Source organism: Trematomus bernacchii, unplaced genomic scaffold (genome assembly GCF_902827165.1).
Source record: "Trematomus bernacchii unplaced genomic scaffold, fTreBer1.1, whole genome shotgun sequence".
NCBI lineage: Eukaryota > Metazoa > Chordata > Actinopteri > Perciformes > Nototheniidae > Trematomus > Trematomus bernacchii.
In genome coordinates this window covers 1,259,858-1,285,650 of record NW_022987899.1, presented here as the reverse complement: position 1 = coordinate 1,285,650, position 25,793 = coordinate 1,259,858, and the positions used below count along the sequence as shown (strand labels likewise).

Sequence of the window (25,793 nt, the reverse complement as noted above, 5' to 3'; positions counted from 1 at the left end):
ACATATAAAATTGCTGATCACCACTTTCATTGCATTTTGGATGATTTAGTCAACTTTGTAACACCTTGTTCCCGGTCAAAAATGACCGCCATAAAGAAAAGGAATTAGTAACTATCCGGATCAGATAAAACACACACACTAACACCCCCACACACACACACACATACTCTAGATGTGTCCCCCCCCCCCCTCATGTGCCCAATCCCCCCATGTGAATCACACCTGGCACAGACACACACACACACAGAACAATTTGACACATGTCCCGCTCTTATGTGCCCATCCCCCCACATGGATCACACCTGGCACACGCAATACATGTTCAGTGTCTATTCTTTGTATATTTACTGCAGTTTTTCATGTATACCAGTAGTCTGATACAATATGTACAGTTTGAAAGGGTGTTAAATGAAATGTGGTGATGATTAATGGTTTTTGTGTTAATGTAATAGCAGTTAAAACAGGACCGGTCAAATTTGACCGCGAACACCAAAGTAAGGGGGGGGGAAACGAAGACAATAGGAGGGTTAAACGTAATCACATAATGTCCCCTAATCACATATTTGTACTGTTTCTGTTTCTGATTTTATGTAAAGCGTTTGAGCACCAGGAAAAGCGCTATAAAAATTAAATGTATTATTATTTTAATTATTATAAAAACAAACACTAGAATGAATCAGCTAAGCATAGTATCCCCACACAAACACTGCTACAGCCATCACAATGAGAGCGTTAGCGTCCAGTGTACTTCCACACCAGGGCCTCGCTGATGTCCGGGAGCTTCTCCGAGGCCTCAGGTTGATCCTCGGGGGCCGGGGAGACCCCCCTACTACTGAAGGGACAACAAATACAAATTACAAAGAATACTAAACATACATGTTAACGATACATGGGCCATAGCAAGTGTGTGTGTGTGTGTGTGTGTGTGTGTGTGTGTGTGTGTGTGTGTGTGTGTGTGTGTGTGTGTGTGTGTGTGTGTGTGTGTGTGTGTGTGTGTGTGTGTGTGTGTGTGTGTGTGTGTGTGTGTGTGTGTGTGTGTGTGTGTGTGTGTGTGTGTGTGTGTGTGTGTGTAATTATCTAGCATGGATAAGATGTTGTGGGGTAAAATATAAAAAGATGATGAAGTACTACAAGTTATATGGTGTGTGTGCGAGTGTGTGTGCGAGTGTGTGTGCGAGTGTGTGTGCACGTGTGTGTGCACGTGTGTGTGTGTGTGTGTGTGTGTGTGTGTCTTACATTTGTCTGTCTTTGGAGAAGTGACTATTTCTTTCTCACTCTTCTCACTCTTCTCCCTTCCTCCTGTTGCTCCCAGTCCAAATCCTTCCCCTCCTCTTTGGAGTGACGCAGGCTGAACACCAGACGATGGAGCTGAGAGGAAAAACACATTTCATAACACACAGAAACATGCATTACTTTGATGCATTAACGTGTTCTCAAAGCTGGTAAAGGTGCAGCTAGTTTGAATGACTTTGTATACTGCAGGGTAGCTTGTGAATTTACTCCAGGTGGAACTAAAGTCTGATTTAACACTTGATTATATTTCACATCATCAAGTAGTGGAGTCAAAGTACACCATTTACCTCTGAACTGTAGTGGAGTAGAAGTACAAACTAGCAACAAATGGAAATACTCAAGTAAAGTACAAGTACCTCAAAATTGTACTTCAGTACTGTTCTTGAATAAATGTACTTAGTTACTTTACACCACTTTAACTTACAACAACTTTGTACTTTTGTTAAGTCACTTAAATGAAGGAACTAGCTTTAAAATATTAATAACATGTAAGACTTCGAGTTAAGGTTAAACTATCATCCGTATATATGTAACTTAGTGGATGTTCACATCGCAGGTGCTTTCCTTTTTAAAGTCTGTCAACACGTTTAGCTGTGTGGAAGACTCTCTGCAAAAATAAGATCAGTATCCGGCAGCAACAGAACATTGTTTAGAAATATAGAGAACAATGTAAAATAACAAAGGTCTGTTAGCACAGATGTAAACACAGAGATCTCCTGTTGAAACAAACTAAAGAAACACTTTCTGATGGACCTTACACAACCCTGACATCTGAAGACAAATGAAGGATTTTATTTTTAAGCTGATTTCAGGAAGTGGTGCAACTAAATCTGTGAAACTTGAAAGACTTGAACGTGTATTTAATGGGAAGTATACAGAAATACGTTTATTCTCTCAGAACTCAACCAACACCCTCTGCTCTCAGGTCAGCCATTTCAAATTGTTTTTACATTTTTAAAGTGTTTTTTCTGTCTATTTGTACCATTGTGTTGTATTGATTTTATACAATATTTGATACCACTTTACAATAAGGCTACCCGTATAAAGGATTCATAAAGGGTTTATAATTAGGTTATGAATTAGGTTGTAAACACTTTATTAATCATTAAGAACCATTTATAAAACCAGTTATAACATAGTTTTCATACATCACCACAGGCTCACTATTTGGCAAGATGACTAAGCCTTATATTGGCTACTTAGCGAGAATCAACTCAGTGAACAACAGATACCAAGGATGCTGGCTGATGAAGAAGAGGAAGTAAGCTAGGTAGCCAATATAAGGCTTAGCAGTACAGATACATGCGGGCTCACTATTTGGCAAGCAACCGGTCACAGTTGCCCTGTTTACCTCATGTCTTATAAAAGCTTATTAATGATTTATAAAGTGTTCACAACCTAATTAATAAATGAATTACAAACTATTCGTAAACCCTTTATAAGGATTGTCTTATTGTAAAGTGGTACCCAATATTTGATGTGACACCTGATGTCCTAATTCAATTCGATTTACATACACTTAAAACTTCTTCCTTTGTAATAAAAAGGTTGATTTTGGTCTGAAGAACACATCCAAAAATACTCTTAATTCTAGCTTAAATAAAACATTTTGATTCCCATAATTTGTATATGTTTTATTAGGTTTTTTCTTTCTTGAGGGTTGGTTGACTTTAACATGAAACGAAACTGAAATTAAGAAGCACTTTCTTATGGCGCGCTATGCATGGGGTCCCCTTGAGGGGGTTTCCCGACATGTCGTTGCAGTAAATGAAAGGGTGTTTCATGTTGTCGTTGCTGTGGACCTTCTTAATCTACCTTCTTTGGGGGGCCCCTTCTGGTCCAAGCACTTGCCTGTCGGCAAACGGCGCGCTTTATACACTCACACATTCAATACATACATATGGCTTGGCTGTTTGTCTGTAGTCAATGCCTTGAACCTCGGCAAAAAAGGCATTAGAAGCATTAGAAAGTCAAGGTAAACTTGCGGTTAACTTGCGGTCTGCAATGAGTGTCACGCTTGCGCACACAAGTAAATATATATGCACGTTCATTCTCACTACGCGTCAGACACAAGACGCGCGTACATAATGATGTACATTAATTTATCAGAATCAGATTTTTCTTTTTTTTTTTAAATATATAATGGGACACAGGGTCCGGTCCGGATTGATTTGCAGTTCGGTCCGGATCTTTGAGAAGTTTGAGAAGCCCTGCCCTAGACTGTTTTATAATATAAGAGATGTCTGTTATTTTATTAAATCGGTTTGTTTAATCTGGGAGAAATTAAGGTGTGGCATAAACACCCATCAGACCGGTTTGAAATAGGACCCGTTTGAAATAGGAGCCATATTGTCAGGGCGGCCCCTCCCTACAGGCAGATCACAATCTTCGGGGGCGGGCCAGAAGATGAGTATGGACATCAGGGCAACCGCACAGCTCATTTACATAAAACACATTCAAAGCAGAGCTAACAGGACCGGGGAGGCGGCGGCCGTAACATAGGGCTACAATAAGTACAACAGGTTGATTTGTCAAGGAGGCTGTGGCTCAGTGGGATAGTGTGCTGATCTTCGGATCAGGGAGAGCTGGTTTGAGTCCCAGTGCAGTCAGCATGTCGTTGTGTCCCTGGGCAAGACATTTCACCTCAGACTACTCCTGTAGGGATTGCCCACAGTTCTGAATGTAGGTCGCTTCGGATAAAAGCGTCTAGAAACTGACATGTAATGTAATGTTTGTTTCAACATCTGAACTGTCAGACTTCTCTTTAGTAATGTCACCGACCATATTCACAGTCTGAGAGAAATTATAGAAAAAACACAGTTGTCCATAATTCCCTCTTATATTTCTTTCAGACTAACAACCAAAAATGGCTTCAGGTCCAAGTTCAGGTCTCACCATCGTCCTTCTGGGAAACTCAGGTGTTGGCAAAAGTGCTTCAGGAAACACCATCCTGGGACGAAAAGCATTTGTGTCAAAACGTTCCTTCACCTCAGTGACAAAAGAAGTCTCTAAAGAAACTGACAGGGTGTTTGGGAAACAGATCTCAGTGCAGGGCACTCCGGGAATATTAGGATCCGAGAAGGAGGTTACAACCTTGTGTCAAGATCTCCTGAAGTCCAAGGAACCTTGTTTGTTCCTGATAGTGGTTAAAATAGATCGATTCACTATTGAGCAGAACAACTCTGTGGAGGCAGCGATCAGAGTCATTGGCGGTGAGGGGTTTGAGAACTGTCACCTGCTCTTCACATCAGGGGATGCCCTCAATGACATGCCGTTGGATGATTTCATCAATGACGATCCAGAGAGTCCTCTTCCAACACTTGTTGAAAGATTTAAAAAGCGATATTATGTGTTCAACAATGAAAATGGTGGACCGGAACAAGTCCGACATCTGCTGGAGAAGTCCGGTCACCTCAGTGACGGTGAGTAATGAAATAATGGTGAGACGGTGAGTAATGAAATAATGGTGAGACGGTGAGTAATGAAATAATGCAAAATATGTAAAACGTTTTGTTTCTTTCCTTCAGTGGTGTCCGATCCTCCTGGTGATCCGAGGAGGATGGTGCTGCTCGGTCTGCCTGGACAGGGAACAAGTGCATCAGGAAACACCATCCTGGGATCCATTCAGTTTAAATCAGACTGTGGCTTTAAAGGAGTAAGTACAGAAGCTGTTTCTAAAACAGCCACAGTGGAGGGTCGTCAGGTCACAGTGGTCGACACTCCAGGATTCCCTGATGAAGATCATGAACACCTTTTCAGGGAGATCATGATGTCAGTAGAAAAGGCTGCGCCGCATGCCCTCATCATTGTGTTGAAGATAAACAGGATCTCTAAAGCAGAAATTTTGTTGTTTGAGATGCTGCCAACACTCTTTGGCAAAGATGTTGGTAAACATATGATGGTCCTTTTCACTCACGGGGATGACCTGAAAGGCAAGTCCATTAAGGATTTGATTAAGGCTGAGAGATCTGTGTCTGACCTAGTACGCAAGTGTGCAGGTAGCTACAGTGTGTTTGACAACACAAAGAGAGGAAACAGGGTGCAGGTTAAACGTCTTCTGGATAAAATGGATGAGATGGTAACAGCCAATAACGGAAAGCACTTCATCTCCGAGAGGTCCACACGGGTTCAAATGCTATCAGGAGGGTCCGAAAGAGTCAGCGAAACGACAACTACTCAGTTTTGGCTGGACCTCTTTAAATGGTTCATGGAGTGGCTCTTAAAATTACTTGCGGTTTATAATGGAATGCCAATGCTTGCAGCTATGAGACAGTTGTAGTCAATTGTGGATGGTGGTAATGGAGAGGCTGCAGGCTCAGTAGCAGTGTGGGATGAGGTTTCACCGCCTGTTTCATGAAAACAACATTTATACGACAAAAAGGTTTCACTTAATATATTTTAATTATGTACTTGATTTCTTCGTTATGATCACAGAGAAGTTTTCCGTCAGTTCAGGAAGTAATATGTTATTGTACTTCACAGCAAGTGTTGAGTCGATCGGGTGAATGATTGTTGGGGGAATGAAAGGACAGACAAAGGTTCCTTCCATTTGAATTAGAAACCAAAACACTTTGCTTCAGGAGGGATGGTGCTTATGTTTTAAAATGAAAATGAACAAGTCATGCATCAGGGTTCAAGTCACCAGTTACTAGACCATAAAGATCCCATTGTTTCTGAACCTGAACCAGAGAAACAGTTTAATCAGGATTTAGTGAAAACAAATGAAACACTAAGTCAGGAAATGTTTTGCAGATACATTGAAACATCTCCTGTTGACAGGAAAGGTAATGCGGTAAGCATTTTGTTTCTTTTAAAGTATATTTTCCATTAAAAATAAGTACGATGGAAATGAACACAGTACAGTAACTGTTTTTGTTGATGTTCATCACCAGAGTGGTTTGTTGTATGTCAATCTCTGATTTTCACTTTGGGTCATTTTATTCGTTTTCTACATGAATGTATTTTAACTAGTTTTAATGTGTGATGATATAATCAGAATATAAATGATGTCAGATGTTTTGTTATTGGATGATTACGTGTAATAAACTCATATAGAACACATGATTTAAGTTACTGATAAATAATATGAATGAAATATAAAAAATAAATAAAGCATGATTCCTAACATTGTTAAACTTTGGAGTTGGGAGAATTTTATTTTGACTTAAAATGTAATATGATTTTTTTATTATTGTATTGATTTCATACAAATTAAAATTAAAATCTCTACCGGGTTTGTTTTTTCTTATTATTTGAATGTTGATGTGTCGGACATTGTGATAAAAACAAAATCAGTTTGAACTTTTCATGCTTTAAAACCTCACCTCACACAGTGAATGTGTGAATGTCTTGTGTTTTAATATAACTGTACTTAAGTTAGTCTAAATGGGGGCGCTAGAATATGAAAACAAAGTTAAAAATGTTATAAATACGTTTATTTATCTTGTAAATTATTATTATTATTATTATTATTATTATTAATAATGCATTAATGTGTGATTTTATTTACTTTGTATACTGCAGCTGGAAGGTTTAACCCATATTTATTAGTTAATAATCTGAATCTGTAAAGTAACTCAAATGTACAATATTGGCTTCCGAAAATGTAGTACAAGTATAAAGTATCATAAAATGGAAATACTTGGGTAAATTACAAATACCTCCAAATTGTACTGCAGTACAGTACTTGAGTAAATGTTGAGTTACATTCCACCACTAGTAGTATGTAAGATTAGCCTAAAAACATACAGACAGACGGGCTGACATGTTGTGGACCTGTTACAGGAACATACGGTGACTTAGTGAATCAGTGCACGTGTGTTTTCAGAAGTCACATGTTGCTCCTGGATGGGCGGTGTGCAGAGGCTGACCAGCAGCACCAGCACTGAGCTGCAGAAGAACAGAATGATGGCAAAGTGCAGGTAATGGATCCCACACACCAAGAAGGAGCAGCTCGAGGGGAAAATACAGCTGCCAGAACCGAACCAGAACTCAGGCAACATCCTGCAGAGACCCATCAGACCCCAGAACGCACCCTGCAGCGGAGAGAGACTCAGCGTCTGAACAACAGCTATTGTATGTACCCTTTTTTTTCTTTAAATAACAGAAGCCTTTAATAGAACACTTGTTTTAAATGATGGTATTAATTACACTACAATTAGCACAATCATTTCTCACTGAAGTGTAGGCTATTTGGTATCTCGTCTAAATAGGGAGAAAATTGTAAACATGACATATATTTTGATCACCAAATTCTCATATTTCAAAATAGTCAATGGCATATTGATGAAAAATCCAAAAAAGGGTCCTTATAAGTTGAGCCCTAACCAAAATACTTAAAAGACGAAAACGCATATTAGTTAGAAGAAGCATATTAGACAGCGTGCACCTTGTTTGCAATTTCTGAAAATGTGTGTAAGTCTGTTGCAGCAGGTAATATGATTTATTATGACGTTTCCACATGTATGATATCTGACCTTCTCATTGACCCTCTTCACGAACACAGCCAGCAGGAAGACGGAGGCGATGGGTGGAGCCAGGTAGCTGGAGACGGACTGGATGTAGTCGAACAGCTGGCCGCTCTGAGCTGCCTGCACCATGGGGATCCAGCAGATACTGACGCACACGATGCACAGCACCCACACCCTGAAAACACATCATCACACATTCATACATTCTGAACATCCTCACAACGACCAGTTACAGTTGTTTTTTATTATGTTAGAAAAATCTCACTGGTCACCGGCTTGAGCTTCAATCTCAGGATCCATGTATTTCTGATCCTCTCCAGAATGGAAGGAGTCATCACATACAGAGCATCAACTAGTTCCTGAACAGTGTCCTTCACATGCTGATATCCAAGAGAGGGAGTTACACAGTCACAAGATGGAGGAATATAAAGCAGTATTCAATGTTTACTTCAGATTAGCTCCACGTCAGAAATGATCATGCTTGTCATATGTCTATCTCCATAGAGGCTGAATCATCATGTTAATCACATAGCTATCATATGCCTCAAACAGTCCTGATGCTCTTCTAGGTAATCATACATCCTGTCATGTACACAGCTACAGTTGGGATACCTTTGTTATCATGTTACTCTGATATTGGAAGAGCACATTCAGTATTTCCCCAACAGTATAGAAAGTGAAAAAACATTAAGGCGTATCTGAGAAAAAAGACAGAGTGGAGAAAAGTGAAGGACTTTCTACTTTAACAGCGTCCGTTTACCTACCCACGATCAGCAGCTCTCGCTCGGTGGCCTGCGGTCGGATGCGGGTCCAGATGTCCAGAGTGCTGCTGCTGTTAAAGATGGACGCCAGAGAGGACATGAGAGCAGCCAGCATCACAGCCAGCATCAGACCTCGCAGACCTGCAGAGAAGGAGAGGAAGGTACTGGAAACACACTCAGAATCACAGGAGAAGAGAGTTTGTCTATAGCAGGTGGTCTATCATTACACTCAAGGAACTGCTTTATTGTGACAAGTATAGATACCAATAGAGACTTTATGGGAGTCCGATTCTGAACCAAATACAATTTCCTCTGTTTTCTTTGTGTTGATCTCCAAAAGCATTATTATAACGTCCCTCTGTTGACACTCTGTTAAAGTGGACATTGTTTTTTTATGATCACATTTTTTATTTATTTAAGCAGAAACACAGAAAAACATGGTACAAAACACATACTGTACATACCACGTGAAAGAACATACAAACAGTTCCCTTACAAAACAAACAAAAATAAATCAAATAAAACCCCCACCCTCCCAGGACCCCCGTGGGCCGGATCAAGAGGCAACAAGTAGCGTACAATTACATATGCGCACACAAAAAAGGGAGTTAAAGTGGTCATTGTTAGGGTTTCTGGTAAAGGTGCAGCTAGTTTGAATGACTTTGTATACTGCAGGGTAGCTTGTGAATTTACTCCAGGTGGAACTAAAGTCTGATTTAACACTTAATATTTCACATCATCAAGTAGTGGAGTAAACTACTCCATTGTAGTGGAGTAGAAGTACAAACTAGCAACAAATGGAAATACTCAAGTAAAGTACAAGTACCTCAAAATTGTACTTCCGACTGTGAGTAAATGTAGCTACTTAGTTTACACCACTGCATTCACCACTTTAACTTACAACATATTTAGTTTGTACTTTTGTTAAGTCACTTAAATGAAGGAACTAGCTTTAAAATATTAATAACAATGTAAGACTTTGAGTTAAGGTTAAACTATCATCTGTATATGTAACTTAGTGGATGTTCATATCGCAGGTGCTTTCCTTTTTAAAGTCTGTCAACACGTTTAGCTGTCGACAAGTGGAAGACTCTGCAAAAATAAGATCAGTATCCGGCAGTAACAGAACATTGTTTAGAAAGAGAACAATGTAACATAACAAAGGTCTGTTAGCATAGATGTAAACACTGAGAGATCTCCTGTTGAAACAAACTAAAGAAACACTTTCTGATGGACCTTACACAAACCCTGACATCTGAAGACAAATGAAGGATTTTATTTTGACACTGATTTCAGGAAGTGGTGCAACTAAATCTGTGAAACTTGAAAGACTTGAACGTGTATTTAATGGAAAGTATACGGAAATACCTTTATTCTCTCAGGACTCAACCAACACCCTCTGCTCTCAGGTCAGCCATTTTGTATTGTTTTTACATTTTTTAAGTTGTTTTTCTGTCTATTTGTACCATTGTGTCTTATTGATTTTATACAATATTTGATGTGACACCTGATGTCCTAATTCAATTCGATTTAAATTACACGTAAAACTTCTTCCTTTGTAATGAAAAAGGTTGATTTTGGTCTGAAGAACACATCCAATAATACTCTTAATTCTAGCTTAATTAGTGTTGTGTTCGAAAGCTGTTACCGTTCATGGTGCTCGCAGGTCAATTTTGACCCATGATTTATCTCAGTCCAAAACACACAAAAATAATGACTATCATCCAATATTGTTTTAATTACATCATAACTAACTTATAATGCATTCATAACCGTACAATCCTGTTGTAATTTAATGTTAACTTATGGCCCCAAAACACATTACACCACATATTGCACATGTGCATGTGTGTTCAGGTTCAAGTGTTAGTGTACATATTCTTTGAGAAAGGTGGAGTTCCCGTGGGGGGAGGGGGGCCAGAGGGAGGGGAGACCAGGTGCATGTTGCGAAAAAAGTATTGTTACAGTGGATGAAGGGGGAGGGGTGTCTAAAGTCAAAGATGAATCTCGATTGGGCCAAATTTGACCCAGAGTCACCCAAAACAATTCTGCTGGCTCTCCACAGACCCGAACACCAAATTATACACTTTTTATGTCTTTATATATCTGAAGGTCTATAGTGTTTTATTTTAGCAAAGTCAGACTTTGCTAAAATTGTCAAAATCAGTTTGGAGTGTTTATATAGCTGTTAGAGGATATCATGATGCCTTGTTCCGATAAAAAAAAACTAGAGTTTAGTTATTATATAATTTTAACTTGAAACGGGACACGGGAGACCCGAACACAACATAAAGGTTAAATACTTTTTTTTGATTCCCATCATTTTTTGTTAGGTTTTTTCTTTCTTGAGGGTTGGTTGACTGTTCAACATGTTATTACCCTAGACTGTTTTATAAGAGATGTCTATTATTTTGTTTAATCTGGGAGAAGTTAAGGTGTGGTAGATCATATCAGAACCCTATTGTTCCCATCAGACACACACAGGTTTTAAATAGGAGCCATCTTGTTCTAGAAGTCCCCAACATGCCTGCACAAAACTGGACAGGCTGGCTTTAAACACTGATCGAACAGAATGAAGTTTGACAGGTCAGAAGGATGAGTCATTAGATTACATTACATTACATTACATTACATGTTACTTGTTAGACGCTTTTATCCAAAGCGACTTACAGTCAGATGATCAGACTTTGTTTTGAGGACAAACTGAAACCAGCTGAAACATGTATTAGAAATCATTTGATGCACTGTATTAGGGCTACAATAAGTACAACAGGTTGATTTGTCAAGGAGGCTGTGGCTCAGTGGGATAGTGTGCTGATCTTCGGATCAGGGGAGAGCTGGTTTGAGTCCCACTGCTGACAGCATGTCGTTGTGTCCCTGGGCAAGACACTTCACCTCAAATTACTCCTGTGGGGATTGCCCACAGTATTGAGCGTCTAACAAGTAACATGTAATGTAATGTTTGTTTCAACATCTGAACCGTCAGACTTCTCTTTAGTAATGTCACCGACCATATTCACAGTCATAATAACTGAGAGAAATTATAGAAAAACACTGTTGTCCATAATTCCCTCTTACATTTCTTTCAGGCTAACAACCAAAAATGGCTTCAGGTCCAAGTTCAGGTCTCACCATCGTCCTTCTGGGAAACTCAGGTGTTGGCAAAAGTGCTTCAGGAAACACCATCCTGGGCCGAAAAGCATTTGTGTCAAAACGTTCCTTCACCTCAGTGACAAAAGAAGTCTCTAAAAAAACTGACAGGGTGTTTGGGAAACAGATCTCAGTGCAGGACACTCCGGGAATATTAAGATCCGAGAAGGAGGTTACAACCTTGTGTCAAGATCTCCTGAAGTCCAAGGAACCTTGTTTGTTCCTGGTAGTGGTTAAAATAGATCGATTCACTATTGAGCAGAACAACTCTGTGGAGGCAGCGATCAGAGTCATTGGCGGTGAGGGGTTTGAGAACTGTCACCTGCTCTTCACATCAGGCGATGCCCTCAATGACATGTCGTTGGATGATTTCATCAATGATGATCCAGAGAGTCCTCTTCCAACACTTGTTGAAAGATTTAAAGGAAGATATTTTGTGTTCAACAATAAAAATGGAGGACAGGAACAAGTCCGACATCTGCTGGAGAAGTCCGGTCACCTCAGTGACGGTGAGTAATGAAATAATGGTGAGACGGTGAGAAATGAAATAATGCAAAATATATAAAACGTTTTGTTTCTTTCCTTCAGTGGTGTCCGATCCTCCTGGTCCTCCGAGGAGGATGGTGCTGCTCGGTCTGCCTGGACAGGGAAAAAGTGCATCAGGAAACACCATCCTGGGATCCATTCAGTTTAAATCAGGCTGTGGCCTTCAAGGAGTAAGTACAGAAGCTGTTTCTAAAACAGCCACAGTGGAGGGTCGTCAGGTCACAGTGGTGGACACTCCAGGATTCACTGATGAAGAGCCTGAATGCCTTTTCAGGGAGATCAAGATGTCAGTAGAAAAGGCTGATCCAGGGCCGCATGCCTTCATCATTGTGTTGAAGATAAACAGAATCTCTAAAGCAGAAATTATGTTGTTTGAGATGCTGCCAAAACTCTTTGGCAAAGGTGTTCGTAAACATATGATGGTCCTATTCACTCACGGAGATGACCTCAAAGGCCAGTCCATTGAGGATTTGATTAAGGCTGAGAGATCTGTGTCTGACCTAGTATGCAAGTGTGCAGGTAGATACAGTGTGTTTGACAACACAAAGAGAGGAAACAGGGTGCAGGTTAAACATCTTCTGGATAAAATGGATGAGATGGTAGCAGCCAATAACGGAGGGCACTTCATCTCCGAGAGGTCCACACGGGTTCAAATGGCATCAGAAGGAGGGTCCGAAATAGTCAGAACAGATTATGTTTCTACGAGATGGCAGAAGATCGGTAAATGGTTCATACAGATGCTCGTGCAATTACGTATCATGTCATTTGTTAGACGCTTTTATCCAAAGCGACTTACTTAGTTATTCAGTACTGTGGACAATCCCCACAGGAGCAATTTGGGGTGAAGTGTCTTGCCCAGGGACACAACGACATGCTGTCTGCAGTGGGACTCGAACTTGCTATCCCCTGATTTGAAGTCCAGCCCACCACCCACTGAGCCACAGCCCCCCCGATTAGTAACGACTTATGGTAAAAGTAAGGTAATGAACCTACGAGACAGGTGTAGTCAATTGTGGATGGTGGTAATAGATATAAATAGAATTGGGAGGGATGAACCCCTCTTTAATGGTCTCACATGCAGAGCACAGCACACACAGTGAAATGTGTTCTCTGCTTTCAACCCATCCTAGTACCAGGAGTCTAGTACTAGGAGCAGTGGGCAGCTATTGTACAGCGCCCGGGGAGCAATGGGAGTGAGGGGGGTGGGGGGTGTCCGGTGCCTTGCTCAAGGGCACCACAGCAAGGCAGGAGGTGAACTGGGATCTCTCCCAGTAGCAGTCCACACTCCATATTTAGGGCTGGTCTGGGACTTGAACCGGCGACCCCAGGGCTCACAGTCTAAGCCCCTACTGCCGGAGAGGCTGCAGGCTTAGTAGCAGTGTGGGATGAGGTTTCACCGCCTGTTTCATGAAAACAACATTTATACGACAAAAAGGTTTCACTTAATATATTTTAATTATGTACTTGATTTCTTCGTTATGATCAGAGAGATGTTTTCCGTTAGTTCAGGAAGTAATATGTTATTGTACTTCCAGCAAGTGTTGAGTCGATCGGGTGAATGATTGTTGGGGGAATGAAAGGACAGACAAAGGTTCCTTCCATTTGAATCAGAAACCAAAACACTTTGCTTCAGGAGAGATGGTGCTTATGTTTTTCAAATGAAAATGAACAAGTCATGTATCAGGCTTCAAGTCACCAGTTACTAGACCATAAAGATCTCATTGTTTCCGAACCTGAACCAGAGAAACAGTTTAATCAGGATTTAGTGAAAACAAATGAAACACTAAGTCAGGAAATGTTTTGCAGATACATTGAAACATCTCCTGTTGACAGGAAAGGTAATGCGGTAAGCATTTTGTTTCTTTTAAAGTATATTTTCCATTAAAAATAAGTACGATGGAAATGAACACAGTACAGTAACTGTTTTTGTTGATGTTCATCACCAGAGTGGTTTGTTGTATGTCAATCTCTGATTTTCACTTTGGGTCATTTTATTCCTTTCTACATGAATGTATTTTAACTAGTTTTAATGTGTGATGATATAATCAGAATATAAATGATGTCAGATGTTTTGTTATTGGGTGATTACGTGTAATAAACTCATATAAAACACATGATTTAAGTTGCTGATAAATAATATGAATGAAATATAAAAAATAAATAAAGCATGATTCCTAACATTGTTACAGTTTGGATTGGGAGAATTTTATTTTGACTTAAAATGTAATATGATTTTTTTTTATTGTATTGATTTCATACAAATTAAAATTAAAATCTCTACCGGGTTTGTTTTTTCTTATTATTTGAATGTTGATGTGTCGGACATTGTGATGAAAACAAAATCAGTTTGAACTTTTCCTGCTTTAAAACCTCACCTCACACAGTGAATGTGTGAATGTCTTGTGTTTTAATATAACTGTACTTAAAGTGGACCTATCATGCTATATTATAATAATATAGTGTAGGACCATACCTATATAAGGCATATTTATCCTTTTTTTTTTTCAAAATACCAAACAGATCATGCATTTTAGCCATGCCTCATTTTGCTCAATTTGACATTTTTTAGATCTGTTTTAGCAAGGGCTGATTCAGTGAGAACAGCACCACCTACAGGCCTGGCATATGTACTACAGCGTCTCCAGCGCTTTCGAACGGCAATGGCCGTGGCTGTCTCCTCCTGATTGGTGGAGTTGGCCCAATAGCCGTAGCGCCACTGTCCTGACATCAGGACAGTGTTCAAATCTGGATCAGTTTTTATCAGATCCGTTGCAGCCCCTTTTTTAGAGATTTGGGTATGGAGGAAAATAGAGAGGGTTGTGTTTTCTGACACTTGGTGAGTTCCCTGGAACACCAGGGACACATATTCATGTATAAAAGACATACAAAAGTGCATTTTGCATGATAGGTCCCCTTTAAGTTAGTCTAAATGGGGGTGCTAGAATATGAAAACAAACTTGTAAAATATTATTATTATTATTATTATTAATAATGCATTAATGTGTTCATCACAGCTGGTAAAGGTGGAGCTGATTTTATTTACTTTGTATACTGCAGCTGGAAGGTTTAACCCATATTTATTAGTTAATAATCTGAATCTGTAAAGTAACTCAAATGTACAATTTTGGCTTCCGAAAATGTAGGACAAGTATAAAGTATCATAAAATGGAAATACTTGGGTAAATTACAAATACCTCCAAATTGTACTGCAGTACAGTACTTGAGTTACATTCCACCACTAGTAGTATGTAAGATTAGCCTAAAAACATACAGACAGACGGGCGGATATGTTGTGTACCTGTTACAGAAACATACGGTGACTTAGTGAATCAGTGCACGTGTGTTTTCAGAAGTCACATGTTGCTCCTGGATGGGCGGTGTGCAGAGGCTGACCAGCAGCACCAGCACTGAGGTGCAGAAGAACAGAATGATGGCAAAGTGCAGGTAATGGATCCCACACACCAAGAAGGAGCAGCTCGAGGGGAAAATACAGCTGCCAGAACCGAACCAGAACTCAGGCAACATCCTGCAGAGACCCATCAGACCCCAGAACGCACCCTGCAGCGGAGAGAGACTCAGCGTCTGAACAACAGCTATTGTATGTACCCCTTTTTTTTCTTTAAATAACAGAAGCCTTTAATAGAACACTTGTTTTAAAATGATGGTATTAATTACATGACGATTAGCAGTTTGTGTACTTGGTTTCAGCTGACAATATACAGAGATGGCAAAAGTAAACTCATCCTTTACTCAAGTAGAAGTTCAGATACTCGTGTTTAAAAATACTCTGGTAAAAGTAGAAGTACTGACTAAACTTCTTTACTAAAAGTAAAGAAGTATGGGCTTTGAAATGTACTTAAGTAAAAAGTACCCATAACTAGCAGCTGTTTTAAAGAGTACCTGACCTCCCTTTATATTAATAGAACAATAATGTCATTGTTAGCTAATGAATGTTTCCATGCTGAACAACGGCAACATGACAACGTTTTCATTGGTCCCTCTTCTTTAGAGAAGACCAGGAAATGATGGATACACGGATCGTGTTCAAATCAATAGGCACGCAATGACTCTAAATAATAATGATCACGCCACCAAACACACATTCAAACTAAAGGAACCAGCCTGTTTGGAAAATGTAACAAGTAGAAAGTACAGGTATTTGGGTTCAAAATGTAAGAAGTCAAAGTAAAAAGTCGTCTATATAAAAAAATAAGTAGTCTCCACTACTTCCCACCTCTGACAATATTTATCAAATTTCATTGCCTACATTTCCACTGAAGCGTTAATTAGGCTATTTGTTATTTTGTCTACAATAGGAGAGAAAATGGAAAACATAACATATTTTGATCACCAAATTCTCAAATTTCAAAATAGTCAATGGCATAGAAATGTGCAATTTGATCCAAAATCCAAATAAGGTTCCTTATGAATTGAGCCCTAAACTAAATCTTAAAAAGACGTAAATGCATATTAGTTAGAAGAAGCATATTATACACCTTGTTTGCAGTTTTCTGAAAATGTGTGTGAATCTGTTTCAGCAGGTAATATGATTTATTATGACGTTACCTGTTGGGAAAATACTGAATGTCCTCTTCCAATATCAGAGTACACATGATAACAAAGGTATCCCAACTGTAGCTGTGTGCATGACAGGATGTATGATTAGCTAGAAGAGCATCAGGACTGTTTTAGGCATATGATAGCTATGTGATTAACATGATGATTCAGCCTCTATGGAGATAGACATATGACAAGCATGATCATTTCTGACGTGGAGCTAATCTGAAGTAAACATTGAATACTGCTTTCTATTCCTCCATCTTGTGACTGTGTAACTCCCTCTCTTGGATATCAGCATGTGAAGGACACTGTTCAGGAACTAGTTGATGCTCTGTATGTGATGACTACTTCCATTCTGGAGAGGATCAGAAATACATGGATCCTGAGATTGAAGCTCAAGCCGGAGACGAGTGATATTTTTCAAACATAACCACATTATATCTGACCTTCTCATTGACCCTCTTCACGAACACAGCCAGCAGGAAGACGGAGGCGATGGGTGGAGCCAGGTAGCTGGAGACGGACTGGATGTAGTCGAACAGCTGGCCGCTCTGAGCCGCCTGCACCACGGGGATCCAGCAGATACTGACGCACACGATGCACAACACCCACACCATTCAAGATTCAAGGCTTTTATTTTCATGTGTGCATAGCTACAGTGTAGTTATGAATCTTAGGTCACAGGCTCCTCCAACAGAGCAACACAATAAAACAGATAATAGTGCAAGTAAATAAAATAAAAATATAATAGAAATAGTGCAGAATAGTCTATACAAGTAATTGGAATATTGATATAAAAGACACTATCACACATTCATACATTCTGAACATCTTCAGAACTACCAGTTACAGTGGTTTGTATAGAAAGTGAAAATCTGAAAAGCGTATCTGATAAGAAAGACTGAGTGGAGAAAAGTGAGGGACATTAGTCAAAGTCAAAGTCAACTTTATTGTGAATCTTTCAGTTTGTGTGTACAGACAGAGAGATTGAAATACCGTTTCCCACAATCCCGAATTAAAAAACAAATATATATAAAAATATGTATGCAACAGTGGCGAAGCGTCAGGGCCTTCAAGGTATTCAGAGAATACCCTGGAACACTCAGATAAAACAAAAACAAAATCGATTTAATTATATAAATAAAATGTACATAAAATGAATAAATGAGAATCGTATCTGTGTTGTTGATCTGTAATATTACAGTGTTACGTTGATTTGTTTGTCCTTCTCGGTCCATGCACTACGCATTTAAGTGGTTTTGTGTTAGAAAAGAAAGCAACCAATCAGATCTTGTTCTGGGTCTCTGGGTAGAATATCCTTCAACCAAGGTATTCTATATCCTTGATAGAATGCCCTGGCCGTTGCACTGAATCAGAGCGTACCTTTCAAACTAATTCAAACTTTTATTTTGAAGGCCCGATTTTCTAACGTTGTGCATGCAGCAGGCGTTGGACTAGAAGTACCGGAGACCATAAACGGTTTTGAAAAATTCTGTCACCTAGTGATCATCTTCTCAATAAAACATCTTTGCTGATGTTTTTTCGAGTCTTCTCAATATGGTCTAGCTGCGGCCACGGACAGTACACGACACTACACGACACGCCCACTACACGACACGCCCACCTGACACGACACTACGGTGGCTGAGAGACATTACCGTACATGGCAGATTAAAAGCGAATTGACGACACTTATTATTATTGAGATCGTACATGGCAGATTAAAAACGAATTGCAAATGTTATTGTAGCATTTTAAGCAACTATTAGGCAAATAAATTAATAACCTAGTCTATCCGTTTGAGACACAACAGTATAACTTTCAACCCAAATCATTTTGTCAACAAACGGTGGTTTAGTCAACTTTTTTTTAATATATAAAATAGGTATTAATGAGATGATCTATTGATTATGTTTGTCTAACTGCTACACATGTATTTTATACATAAATGTAGATATTTGTGAACATCTAAATATAGTTGTTAAAGGTTTTAAGATATACATTATCACATCATGGGGTCATTAAGGAACAAATTAGGAGGGCCAGTCAGGCCACTAATGAGCTCAATCATTCACATGTATTATTATTACTTTATAAATTAAAAGTACTAGGGGTCTATTACAAAACCTTTGAAGGAATCGCATAAATTAAAATAAATGTATGGCAAGTATGATCAAATTAACATAATGTCAAGATATAGCCAATAGACAATCAACATGCTTTGAATATAAAGGAAGAAGAACAATAAACAGATGAACATTTAGGTTTTATGTGTAAATTGTGAACAAACCATCTTAATACAACTGGCAGTCTAAGACAGCAAACTAAGCTTCTTTAACTGCTGCTAGAACACTGTTTTACCATGGGGTATTTCTAAAAGACCAAAAAGATATACAAGGCTTCCAAAACAGAAGAAACCAACTCAATACAGTATTTTAATTTCCTTCAAAACGACAAAAGCACTAATAAAAACCAAATAACAATAACATAAAGGAAAGGTAATTGAAGTGGTTGCCTGTTGTAAATACCTTGGTATCTGGCTTGATGATTGTCTCTTCTCTAATAAGTCAAAGATATGTTTACTGTATATTATAAAAATGCTTGTCATGTAGGCATACTGGAGATGGGAAGGCTTTAGTCAGTGTTGTAGCTGAGATTCTTACCGTTCCAATGATGTATTAATAATAACTTGGATTTATATAGCGCCTTTCATGAGACCCAAGGTCGCTTTAAAAAGAACAGGAGTAGAAACAAACATAACTAAAGGCAGTTAGACGAACAGTTAGACAGACAACACAAATAGATTTGGGGCCAAAGACCTTGGCAGACTTGAGGGCCCTTTTGAAGGCGTCAAGCGTGGGGATGTTGCAGATCTCCGCAGGGAGAGCGTTCCAGAGAGTGGGGGCTGCCATACTGAAGGCTCTGTCCCCGAAGGATCGCAGGTTGGTGCGGGGGGCCAGAGTCTGAAGACCGCAGGTTCCGGGGTAGGGCATGTGGGAATTGTATTGATTTGATACAAGCAAGCCAGTGTTTCATTGTGTACTTTCAACTACAGTATATGGTCTGGCAAGTTCAGCATGCACTGCATTCACTGTGATGAATATACAATAAGACACTGATACCGTTTTCCTCAATGAACATTTATTGAACAGAACATCATGTGAAAAATGTTCCTTTTTAGTTGTAGGCTACAAAAACAACATGTTGTGGTTTTGCGCTTTGACATCAAAATGTTGGGGGCTGTGGAAATATTGTGCCATGTTGCTGCAGCAGCCGGAGCCATCACTGGAGCGGCCGTCGGAGCCATCACTGGAGCGGCCGTCTGGGCCATCACTGGAGCGGCCGTCGGGGCCATCACTGGAGCGGCCGTCGGGGCCATCACTGGAGCGGCCGTCGGGGCCATCACTGGAGCGGCCGTCGGGGCCATCACTGGAGGAGTCGTTGTGGTTGCTGGGGCCGCCGCCAACGTAGTTGGATGTTCAGTGCAGCAGTTTTTAAAGTGACTAATAAACATCTCCTTTCTCCCAATGATTCTTGGGCAAAAGCCACAGTGATAATGGCTGCTGGCCACACATTTGAGATGGCATTTATAAACATTATAACCTAAAAAAAAGAGACAGAAAGTAGTTTAGAGGATTCTAGAAACAAACCAACATGAATTTCTTGTAAATATGCAATTTGAAACAAGGTGTTTGTGCGAGAGCAATAAATAATCATGTCACCAACAATAATATTTTTGCCTATAAACTGATTTTTTGCAGATTGAATGTGTGATTATGCTCATATTGTGCCTACCCCAAATAAGGATATTTTTCCAGCATTATTAACACTTCATAACCTGAATATAAATCTAATTTTTAATGTTCAATTTATAATTAAAAATGAATTTACACCAAGGATGTCCTGGGGCACAGAAATAACACATGTATCCATAATGTGTGAGGCATTAAACACATCTAACAAGTAACATGTAATGTAATGTGATGAAGTATACAATGATCATATAGAATTATAGATGTACTTACCTCCATATTTCACAAGTGCCCTCTGGTGGCTCTGCAAATGAGCCATCAGACCAGGGTATGACCCGGTCCTTTCACAAAATGGACACTGGAAGGTGTCCGAGTCCAATTTGTTGAGCTCTGGGCGTGCTCCATCACGGAGTGTTGTGTTGTTTGTCTATAGGTGAATAAAATAGAATACAATTTCAGTGACTTTAATATTGGAAATAGTTAACTCCTTAAACAAGCAGCAATGGACTGGCCTGTATAATCCTATGGGACAAAGCTGGTCATACTTCCTCACTTTCAGAAGGTAACCCTTTAACTGCCAGCGCCACCATTTGGTAGAGCACATTTTGTGTCTTGATATCTTGTTGAAAAAAAAAAAAGTTTAACTCCATCTGATTCAGCCAGCTCTACCTTTTTGGTTGACATGTTATGCACAAAACAACCTCTAGATGTCACTGTGGTTCGAACAGAAAGCCCTTCAGCTAGTTTAAATCTTTATATATACGGTCTATGGTTTAAATGTCAGGCCTACAGCATGGCCACAAACCCCATCTAAAAACAGAGGCCTGATTGCATCCACCTGGGTTACTTGGCTCTACCCAATAACTATATATCATTTAACTTTAAACCACACTTAAAATAATAATATAATTATACATATGTGCATGTCAGTATAGCAGCTAATACATGTTTTTTTTTTAAAACATTCAAATGTGAAAGACACCTTCAATGAATATTTAAAATCAGATTCTTGTAAAAATGCGAGTACATGCATTGTTCCATCTGTCAAGCTAAAATATATACATATATCTTAGCTCTTAGCTTGACATGCTAACTGAACGAGCATGTTCAGTTAGCATATATGCTAACTGAACGTCGAGCATGTCAAGCTAAGAGCTAAGATATATATATATTTATATGTATTCCATTCCTTTACATTTAATATTTAAAATACAAATTAGCTAAATAAACACAATTACACTGCGCTAAACAGCCACATCGACAAACAAACGAGAACCTAAATAGTATGTAATTATATCTAAAACCACAATACGTTAATTACCTGTACTCGGTGCGCCATATTGTTTGTCTGTTCTCTGAACCTCATGTCTCTTTAAATATCCTTGCATCAGCGTCAGTGTCGTCAATTCGCTTTTAATCTGCCATGTATGGTAATGTCTCTCAGCCACCGTAGTGTCGTGTCAGGTGGGCGTGTCGTGTAGTGGGCGTGTCGTGTAGTGTCGTGTACTGGCCGCGGCCGCAGCTAGACCCTTCTCAGTCTTCTGGCCAATCAGAATCAAGATTGTTTCCGGAAGTCCCCACGGAGAATAAGGCCCAATCCCAAACCACGCCCTACACCCTACCCCTACACACTACCCCTCCGGAGGGTCCGCCACATTAAGTGCTGTTCCAAGCCAACGAGTGTGGAGAGGTGTGGAGGGGGAGTGGGCTATCAAGCCCTCAAACAGCGAGTCTGGATCGGTGCAGACTTGAGACTGGTCTCTACCTGACCGGAGTCACGCTGTGTGTGTCCGTCAGGAAACACGCTGTTTACAAGTAGTTCCAGCAAACATCCACTGATAAATTGCGATGTTAACAACCTCATGATAACCTCATATTTTTTTAACTTATGATCGTACCTGTGTTTAGTCTAGAAAAAGGTAAATGTGTGCATTTTATTATAAAGTTGTGTATATTTACAGACTGTTGCAAAAACTAAGAAGCTTATAAACATCAGGTTTAAAACTAAAAGAGCTTTACAAAAAAGTAACACAATGAAAGATGTTTGGAGTTTTATTTGAGTTCTTAATTTACATTTTTTGTCTAAGAGATGCTGATTTGAAACCGTTGTTACATACAGTTACGGCATTTCCTGTTTCTGCCGGAGAGAGGGGAGTTTGTCCCAAAGCTTGCCGCTGTATTTACTCCCTCCATCTGACAGGAGGGAGCCTCGTTGAGCTGCGAGTGTGGCTACAGACGGAGTTCACTCCGCCACGGAGGGGTAGGGTCGAGGGAGTGGTTTGGGATTGGGCCTAACTTTGCGGTAGAACCAGGGGCGGATCTAGACAACTATTCATGGGGTGGCAAGAGGGTGGCAGGAGATTTTGAGGGGTGGCATCCCCTGGCAGAAGTATATGCTGATTTAATCGCAGTCATATCAATCAATGTTAACTTGGAAAGCCACAATATTAATATTTTAACTCAATAACATTTGGTGACATTATTGTGGCACATCAGTAAAGCCTTAAATATAAATATATAAGGTGGCAGACATCATTTAATGAATTTGAACTGAACAATAACTGAATGAGTTTGTCTCACTCCAGCAGGGGTACCAAATATATGCAGACTGCTGCAATAAGTACATTAATTGAATATGATACTATTTACAATCATATTATTCCTATCAGCTGTCAATCACTGTTATGATTCACATATTCATTTATTATTGAATAAACTATATTTTGTGGAGGAGTTAATGATGAATGTTCCTCAAGATGCTTGCTCACCCTCCTTCAAATTTGAAAGTCAAGTAATTACTATCATGTATCAAAATTCAAAAGATTCAAAGGAACAGTTCAGCGCCCCACGACTTCATTGCAAACAGTTACAACCTTGACTTTACATCAGAAAGAACAACCATTAAAGAAGTGACTAACTGCATCAGTTACGGCCCGTCCACACAGCAGCGTTAAAAAAATCTTCCAACGCTTCTGCCCATTCACTTTGAATGGGGTGACGTCACTTTGCCTCACTTTTCGCCGAACTGCATTGTGGGAAGCAGAGCGGAGATTTCCAGGCATCTCAGGATTCAAAAGTTGAGCAATGTTCAACTTTTGAAGCTGAGGTGGAAGCATCAGCCAATCAAATCCCGTTTATGCAAATCTGACAGTACAAGCGCTAGCCAATCAAACCGCGTGTATGCTGGGAGATACATAGAGTGGCGAAGTCACGCCCATCTACTTCCGGTCCATGGGACCTTATTTCGGAAAAATAATGTATTGAAGTCAATGGAGAGAGAAAACGTATCTTTCGATCCCGTTTGAATTGTGCCATGAATTACACATATGATGTTTGTCAATCTTAAAAAATCATTTCCATGTAAAAAAAGTCACAGTTTGTCGTAAAACTGTTGAAATATAAGACTATGAAAAATACGCAACTAGAAAGACTACAAATCCCAGAGTCGCGTAAGTGATGTCACAATTGTTTTCCTCCACTAAGAGATAGCTAAGATCAGCGCCATATAGATATAATCTATCTATATGGCGCTGGCTAAGATAAGATAACTTTAACAAGATGCCTGTGTGCTTAGTACCAGGTTGTTATCATACCAGCAATGGGTCTTGCTCGTTCTTTCGCTTCCCGTCTGATGAAAGGACCAGGAGTGTCTGGATCAAGCTAGCTAGTAGCTAGCACGTTAGTTAGCATTACATCTTTGTCATTTTTATTAGCCTTAACATGAAGTAACATTAAGTAACCCAAAATGTTAAACAGTAAGAGTAGTAGTCATATTTCGTGAACCCTTTGAATAGTACTGTCACCGGTGTGATCATTCTATAATACACAATTTAAGCCCGGGGGAGAAATGCTAACGCTAACGCTAGCATCGGCGATCTTCTCTACTTCATGCTATCTGCACAAATGGTTGACATTAAACATTAAAACGACCAGGCAGTTCAGAGAGAATCAAAGGAAGGCAGGCAGGCAGCTTTGCATGACATTCTTCTGGACGTGTTTCATTGTGGTGATAGTGAGGGTAGTCAATCGTTTTGTTGACAAGACAGTAGTGACGGCCATCTTGGTGACATGTGTTGTTGACCAGAGATGTAGTTCATTGAGCGTTTCACACAAACAAAAGTGTTACTTCACAGTTTTACGACACATTTTTTTTTTTTTTACTTGCAAAATTATCTTTTCAATTGACAAACATCATATGTGTAATTCGTGGCACAATTCAAACGGGATCGAAAGATAATCTTTCTCTCTCCATTGACTTCAATACATAATTTTTCCGAAATAAGGTCCCATGGAGGTCCACCGGAAGGGGAGGGACTTCGCCACTCTTCGGTCATTTCCTCATATTCCAACACAGAAAAACATGGTACAAAACACATACTGTACATACCACGTGAAAGAACATACAAACAGTTCCCTTACAAAACAAACAAAAATAAATAAAATAAAAACCCCACCCTCCCAGGACCCGTGTGGGCCGAATCAAGTGGCAACAAGTAGCGTACAATTACATGCACACAAACAAGGGAGTTAAAGTGGTCATGGTTATGGTTTTTTACCATTTGGCATGATGGACACCACCAGTTTGGGATAGGCGATGTTGGAGCAGCCCACCTCAGTCCCACACACCCTCTTACACACCTCAGGGACAACACAGCCAACCTCATCCACATTTTGTTATGTTACAGCCTTATTTGAAAATGCATTAAATTCATTTATTTTCTCAACATTCTACACACAATTCCCCATATTGAAAAAGTGAACAAAGTTTTAAAAGAATATTTGTAAATTAATTAAAAATCAAAACACTCATATCACATGTACATAAGTATTCACACCCTTTACTCAATACTTTGTTGAAGCAACTTTGGCAGCAATTACAGCCTCAAGTCTTCTTTAGTATGATGCTACAAGCTTGGCACACCTATCTTTGGGCAGTTTCTCCCATTCTTCTTTACAGATTGTCTCAAGCTCCATCAGATTAGATGGGGAGCGTCGGTGCACAGCCATTTTCCGATCTCTCCAGAGATATTCAATCGGGTTCAAGTCTGGGCTCTGGCTGGGCCACTCAAGGACATTCACAGACTTGTCCCGAAGCCACTGCTTTGTTATCGTGGCTGTGTGCTTAGGGTCGTTGTCCTGTTGAAAGGTGAACCTTCGCCCCAGTCTGAGGTCCTGAGCGCTCTGGAGCAGGTTTTCATCAAGGATCTCTCTGTAAATTGCTGCATTAATCTTTCCCTTGATCCTGACTAGTCTCCAAGTTC

The 25,793-nt window shown here is 39.7% G+C and overlaps 3 protein-coding genes across 3 annotated transcripts; 2 read left to right on the top strand and 1 right to left on the bottom strand.

The window, feature by feature from the left end:
* Positions 1-680: 680 nt before the first annotated feature.
* slc5a2 (solute carrier family 5 member 2) lies at positions 681-25,278 on the bottom strand. Its single transcript, XM_034114459.1, has 8 exons — positions 25,267-25,278; positions 25,089-25,191; positions 8,524-8,665; positions 7,770-7,938; positions 7,128-7,328; positions 1,285-1,368; positions 1,237-1,246; positions 681-832 (listed from the first exon to the last, which is right to left on the bottom strand). Exons 1-8 carry the CDS (start codon positions 25,276-25,278, stop codon positions 681-683), a joined length of 873 nt encoding a protein of 290 aa, XP_033970350.1.
* Positions 2,125-14,498, top strand: LOC117469996 (GTPase IMAP family member 8-like). Its single transcript, XM_034114504.1, has 4 exons — positions 2,125-2,218; positions 4,146-4,715; positions 4,821-5,599; positions 13,581-14,498. The coding sequence occupies exons 2-3, from the start codon at positions 4,160-4,162 to the stop codon at positions 5,570-5,572; spliced, it is 1,308 nt and encodes a 435-aa protein (XP_033970395.1). The 5' UTR covers positions 2,125-2,218; positions 4,146-4,159; the 3' UTR covers positions 5,573-5,599; positions 13,581-14,498.
* Positions 9,904-13,073, top strand: LOC117469994 (GTPase IMAP family member 8-like). The gene is made up of 3 exons (XM_034114502.1): positions 9,904-9,933; positions 11,614-12,183; positions 12,263-13,073. The coding sequence occupies exons 2-3, from the start codon at positions 11,628-11,630 to the stop codon at positions 13,018-13,020; spliced, it is 1,314 nt and encodes a 437-aa protein (XP_033970393.1). The 5' UTR covers positions 9,904-9,933; positions 11,614-11,627; the 3' UTR covers positions 13,021-13,073.
* Positions 25,279-25,793: the final 515 nt, after the last annotated feature.

Coding starts and splice junctions, on each gene's coding strand:
- LOC117469994 (XM_034114502.1), top strand. CDS start 11,628: ATGGCTTCAGGTCCAAGTTCAGGTCTCACCATCGTCCTTCTGGGAAAC. Junction 12,184..12,262: donor GTCCGGTCACCTCAGTGACG/GTGAGTAATGAA, acceptor TCTTTCCTTCAG/TGGTGTCCGATCCTCCTGGT.
- LOC117469996 (XM_034114504.1), top strand. CDS start 4,160: ATGGCTTCAGGTCCAAGTTCAGGTCTCACCATCGTCCTTCTGGGAAAC. Junction 4,716..4,820: donor GTCCGGTCACCTCAGTGACG/GTGAGTAATGAA, acceptor TCTTTCCTTCAG/TGGTGTCCGATCCTCCTGGT.
- slc5a2 (XM_034114459.1), bottom strand. Junction 7,329..7,769: donor TGAAGAGGGTCAATGAGAAG/GTCAGATATCAT, acceptor TCTCCGCTGCAG/GGTGCGTTCTGGGGTCTGAT. Junction 1,369..7,127: donor CGCCCATCCAGGAGCAACAT/GTGACTTCTGAA, acceptor TTTTCCTCTCAG/CTCCATCGTCTGGTGTTCAG.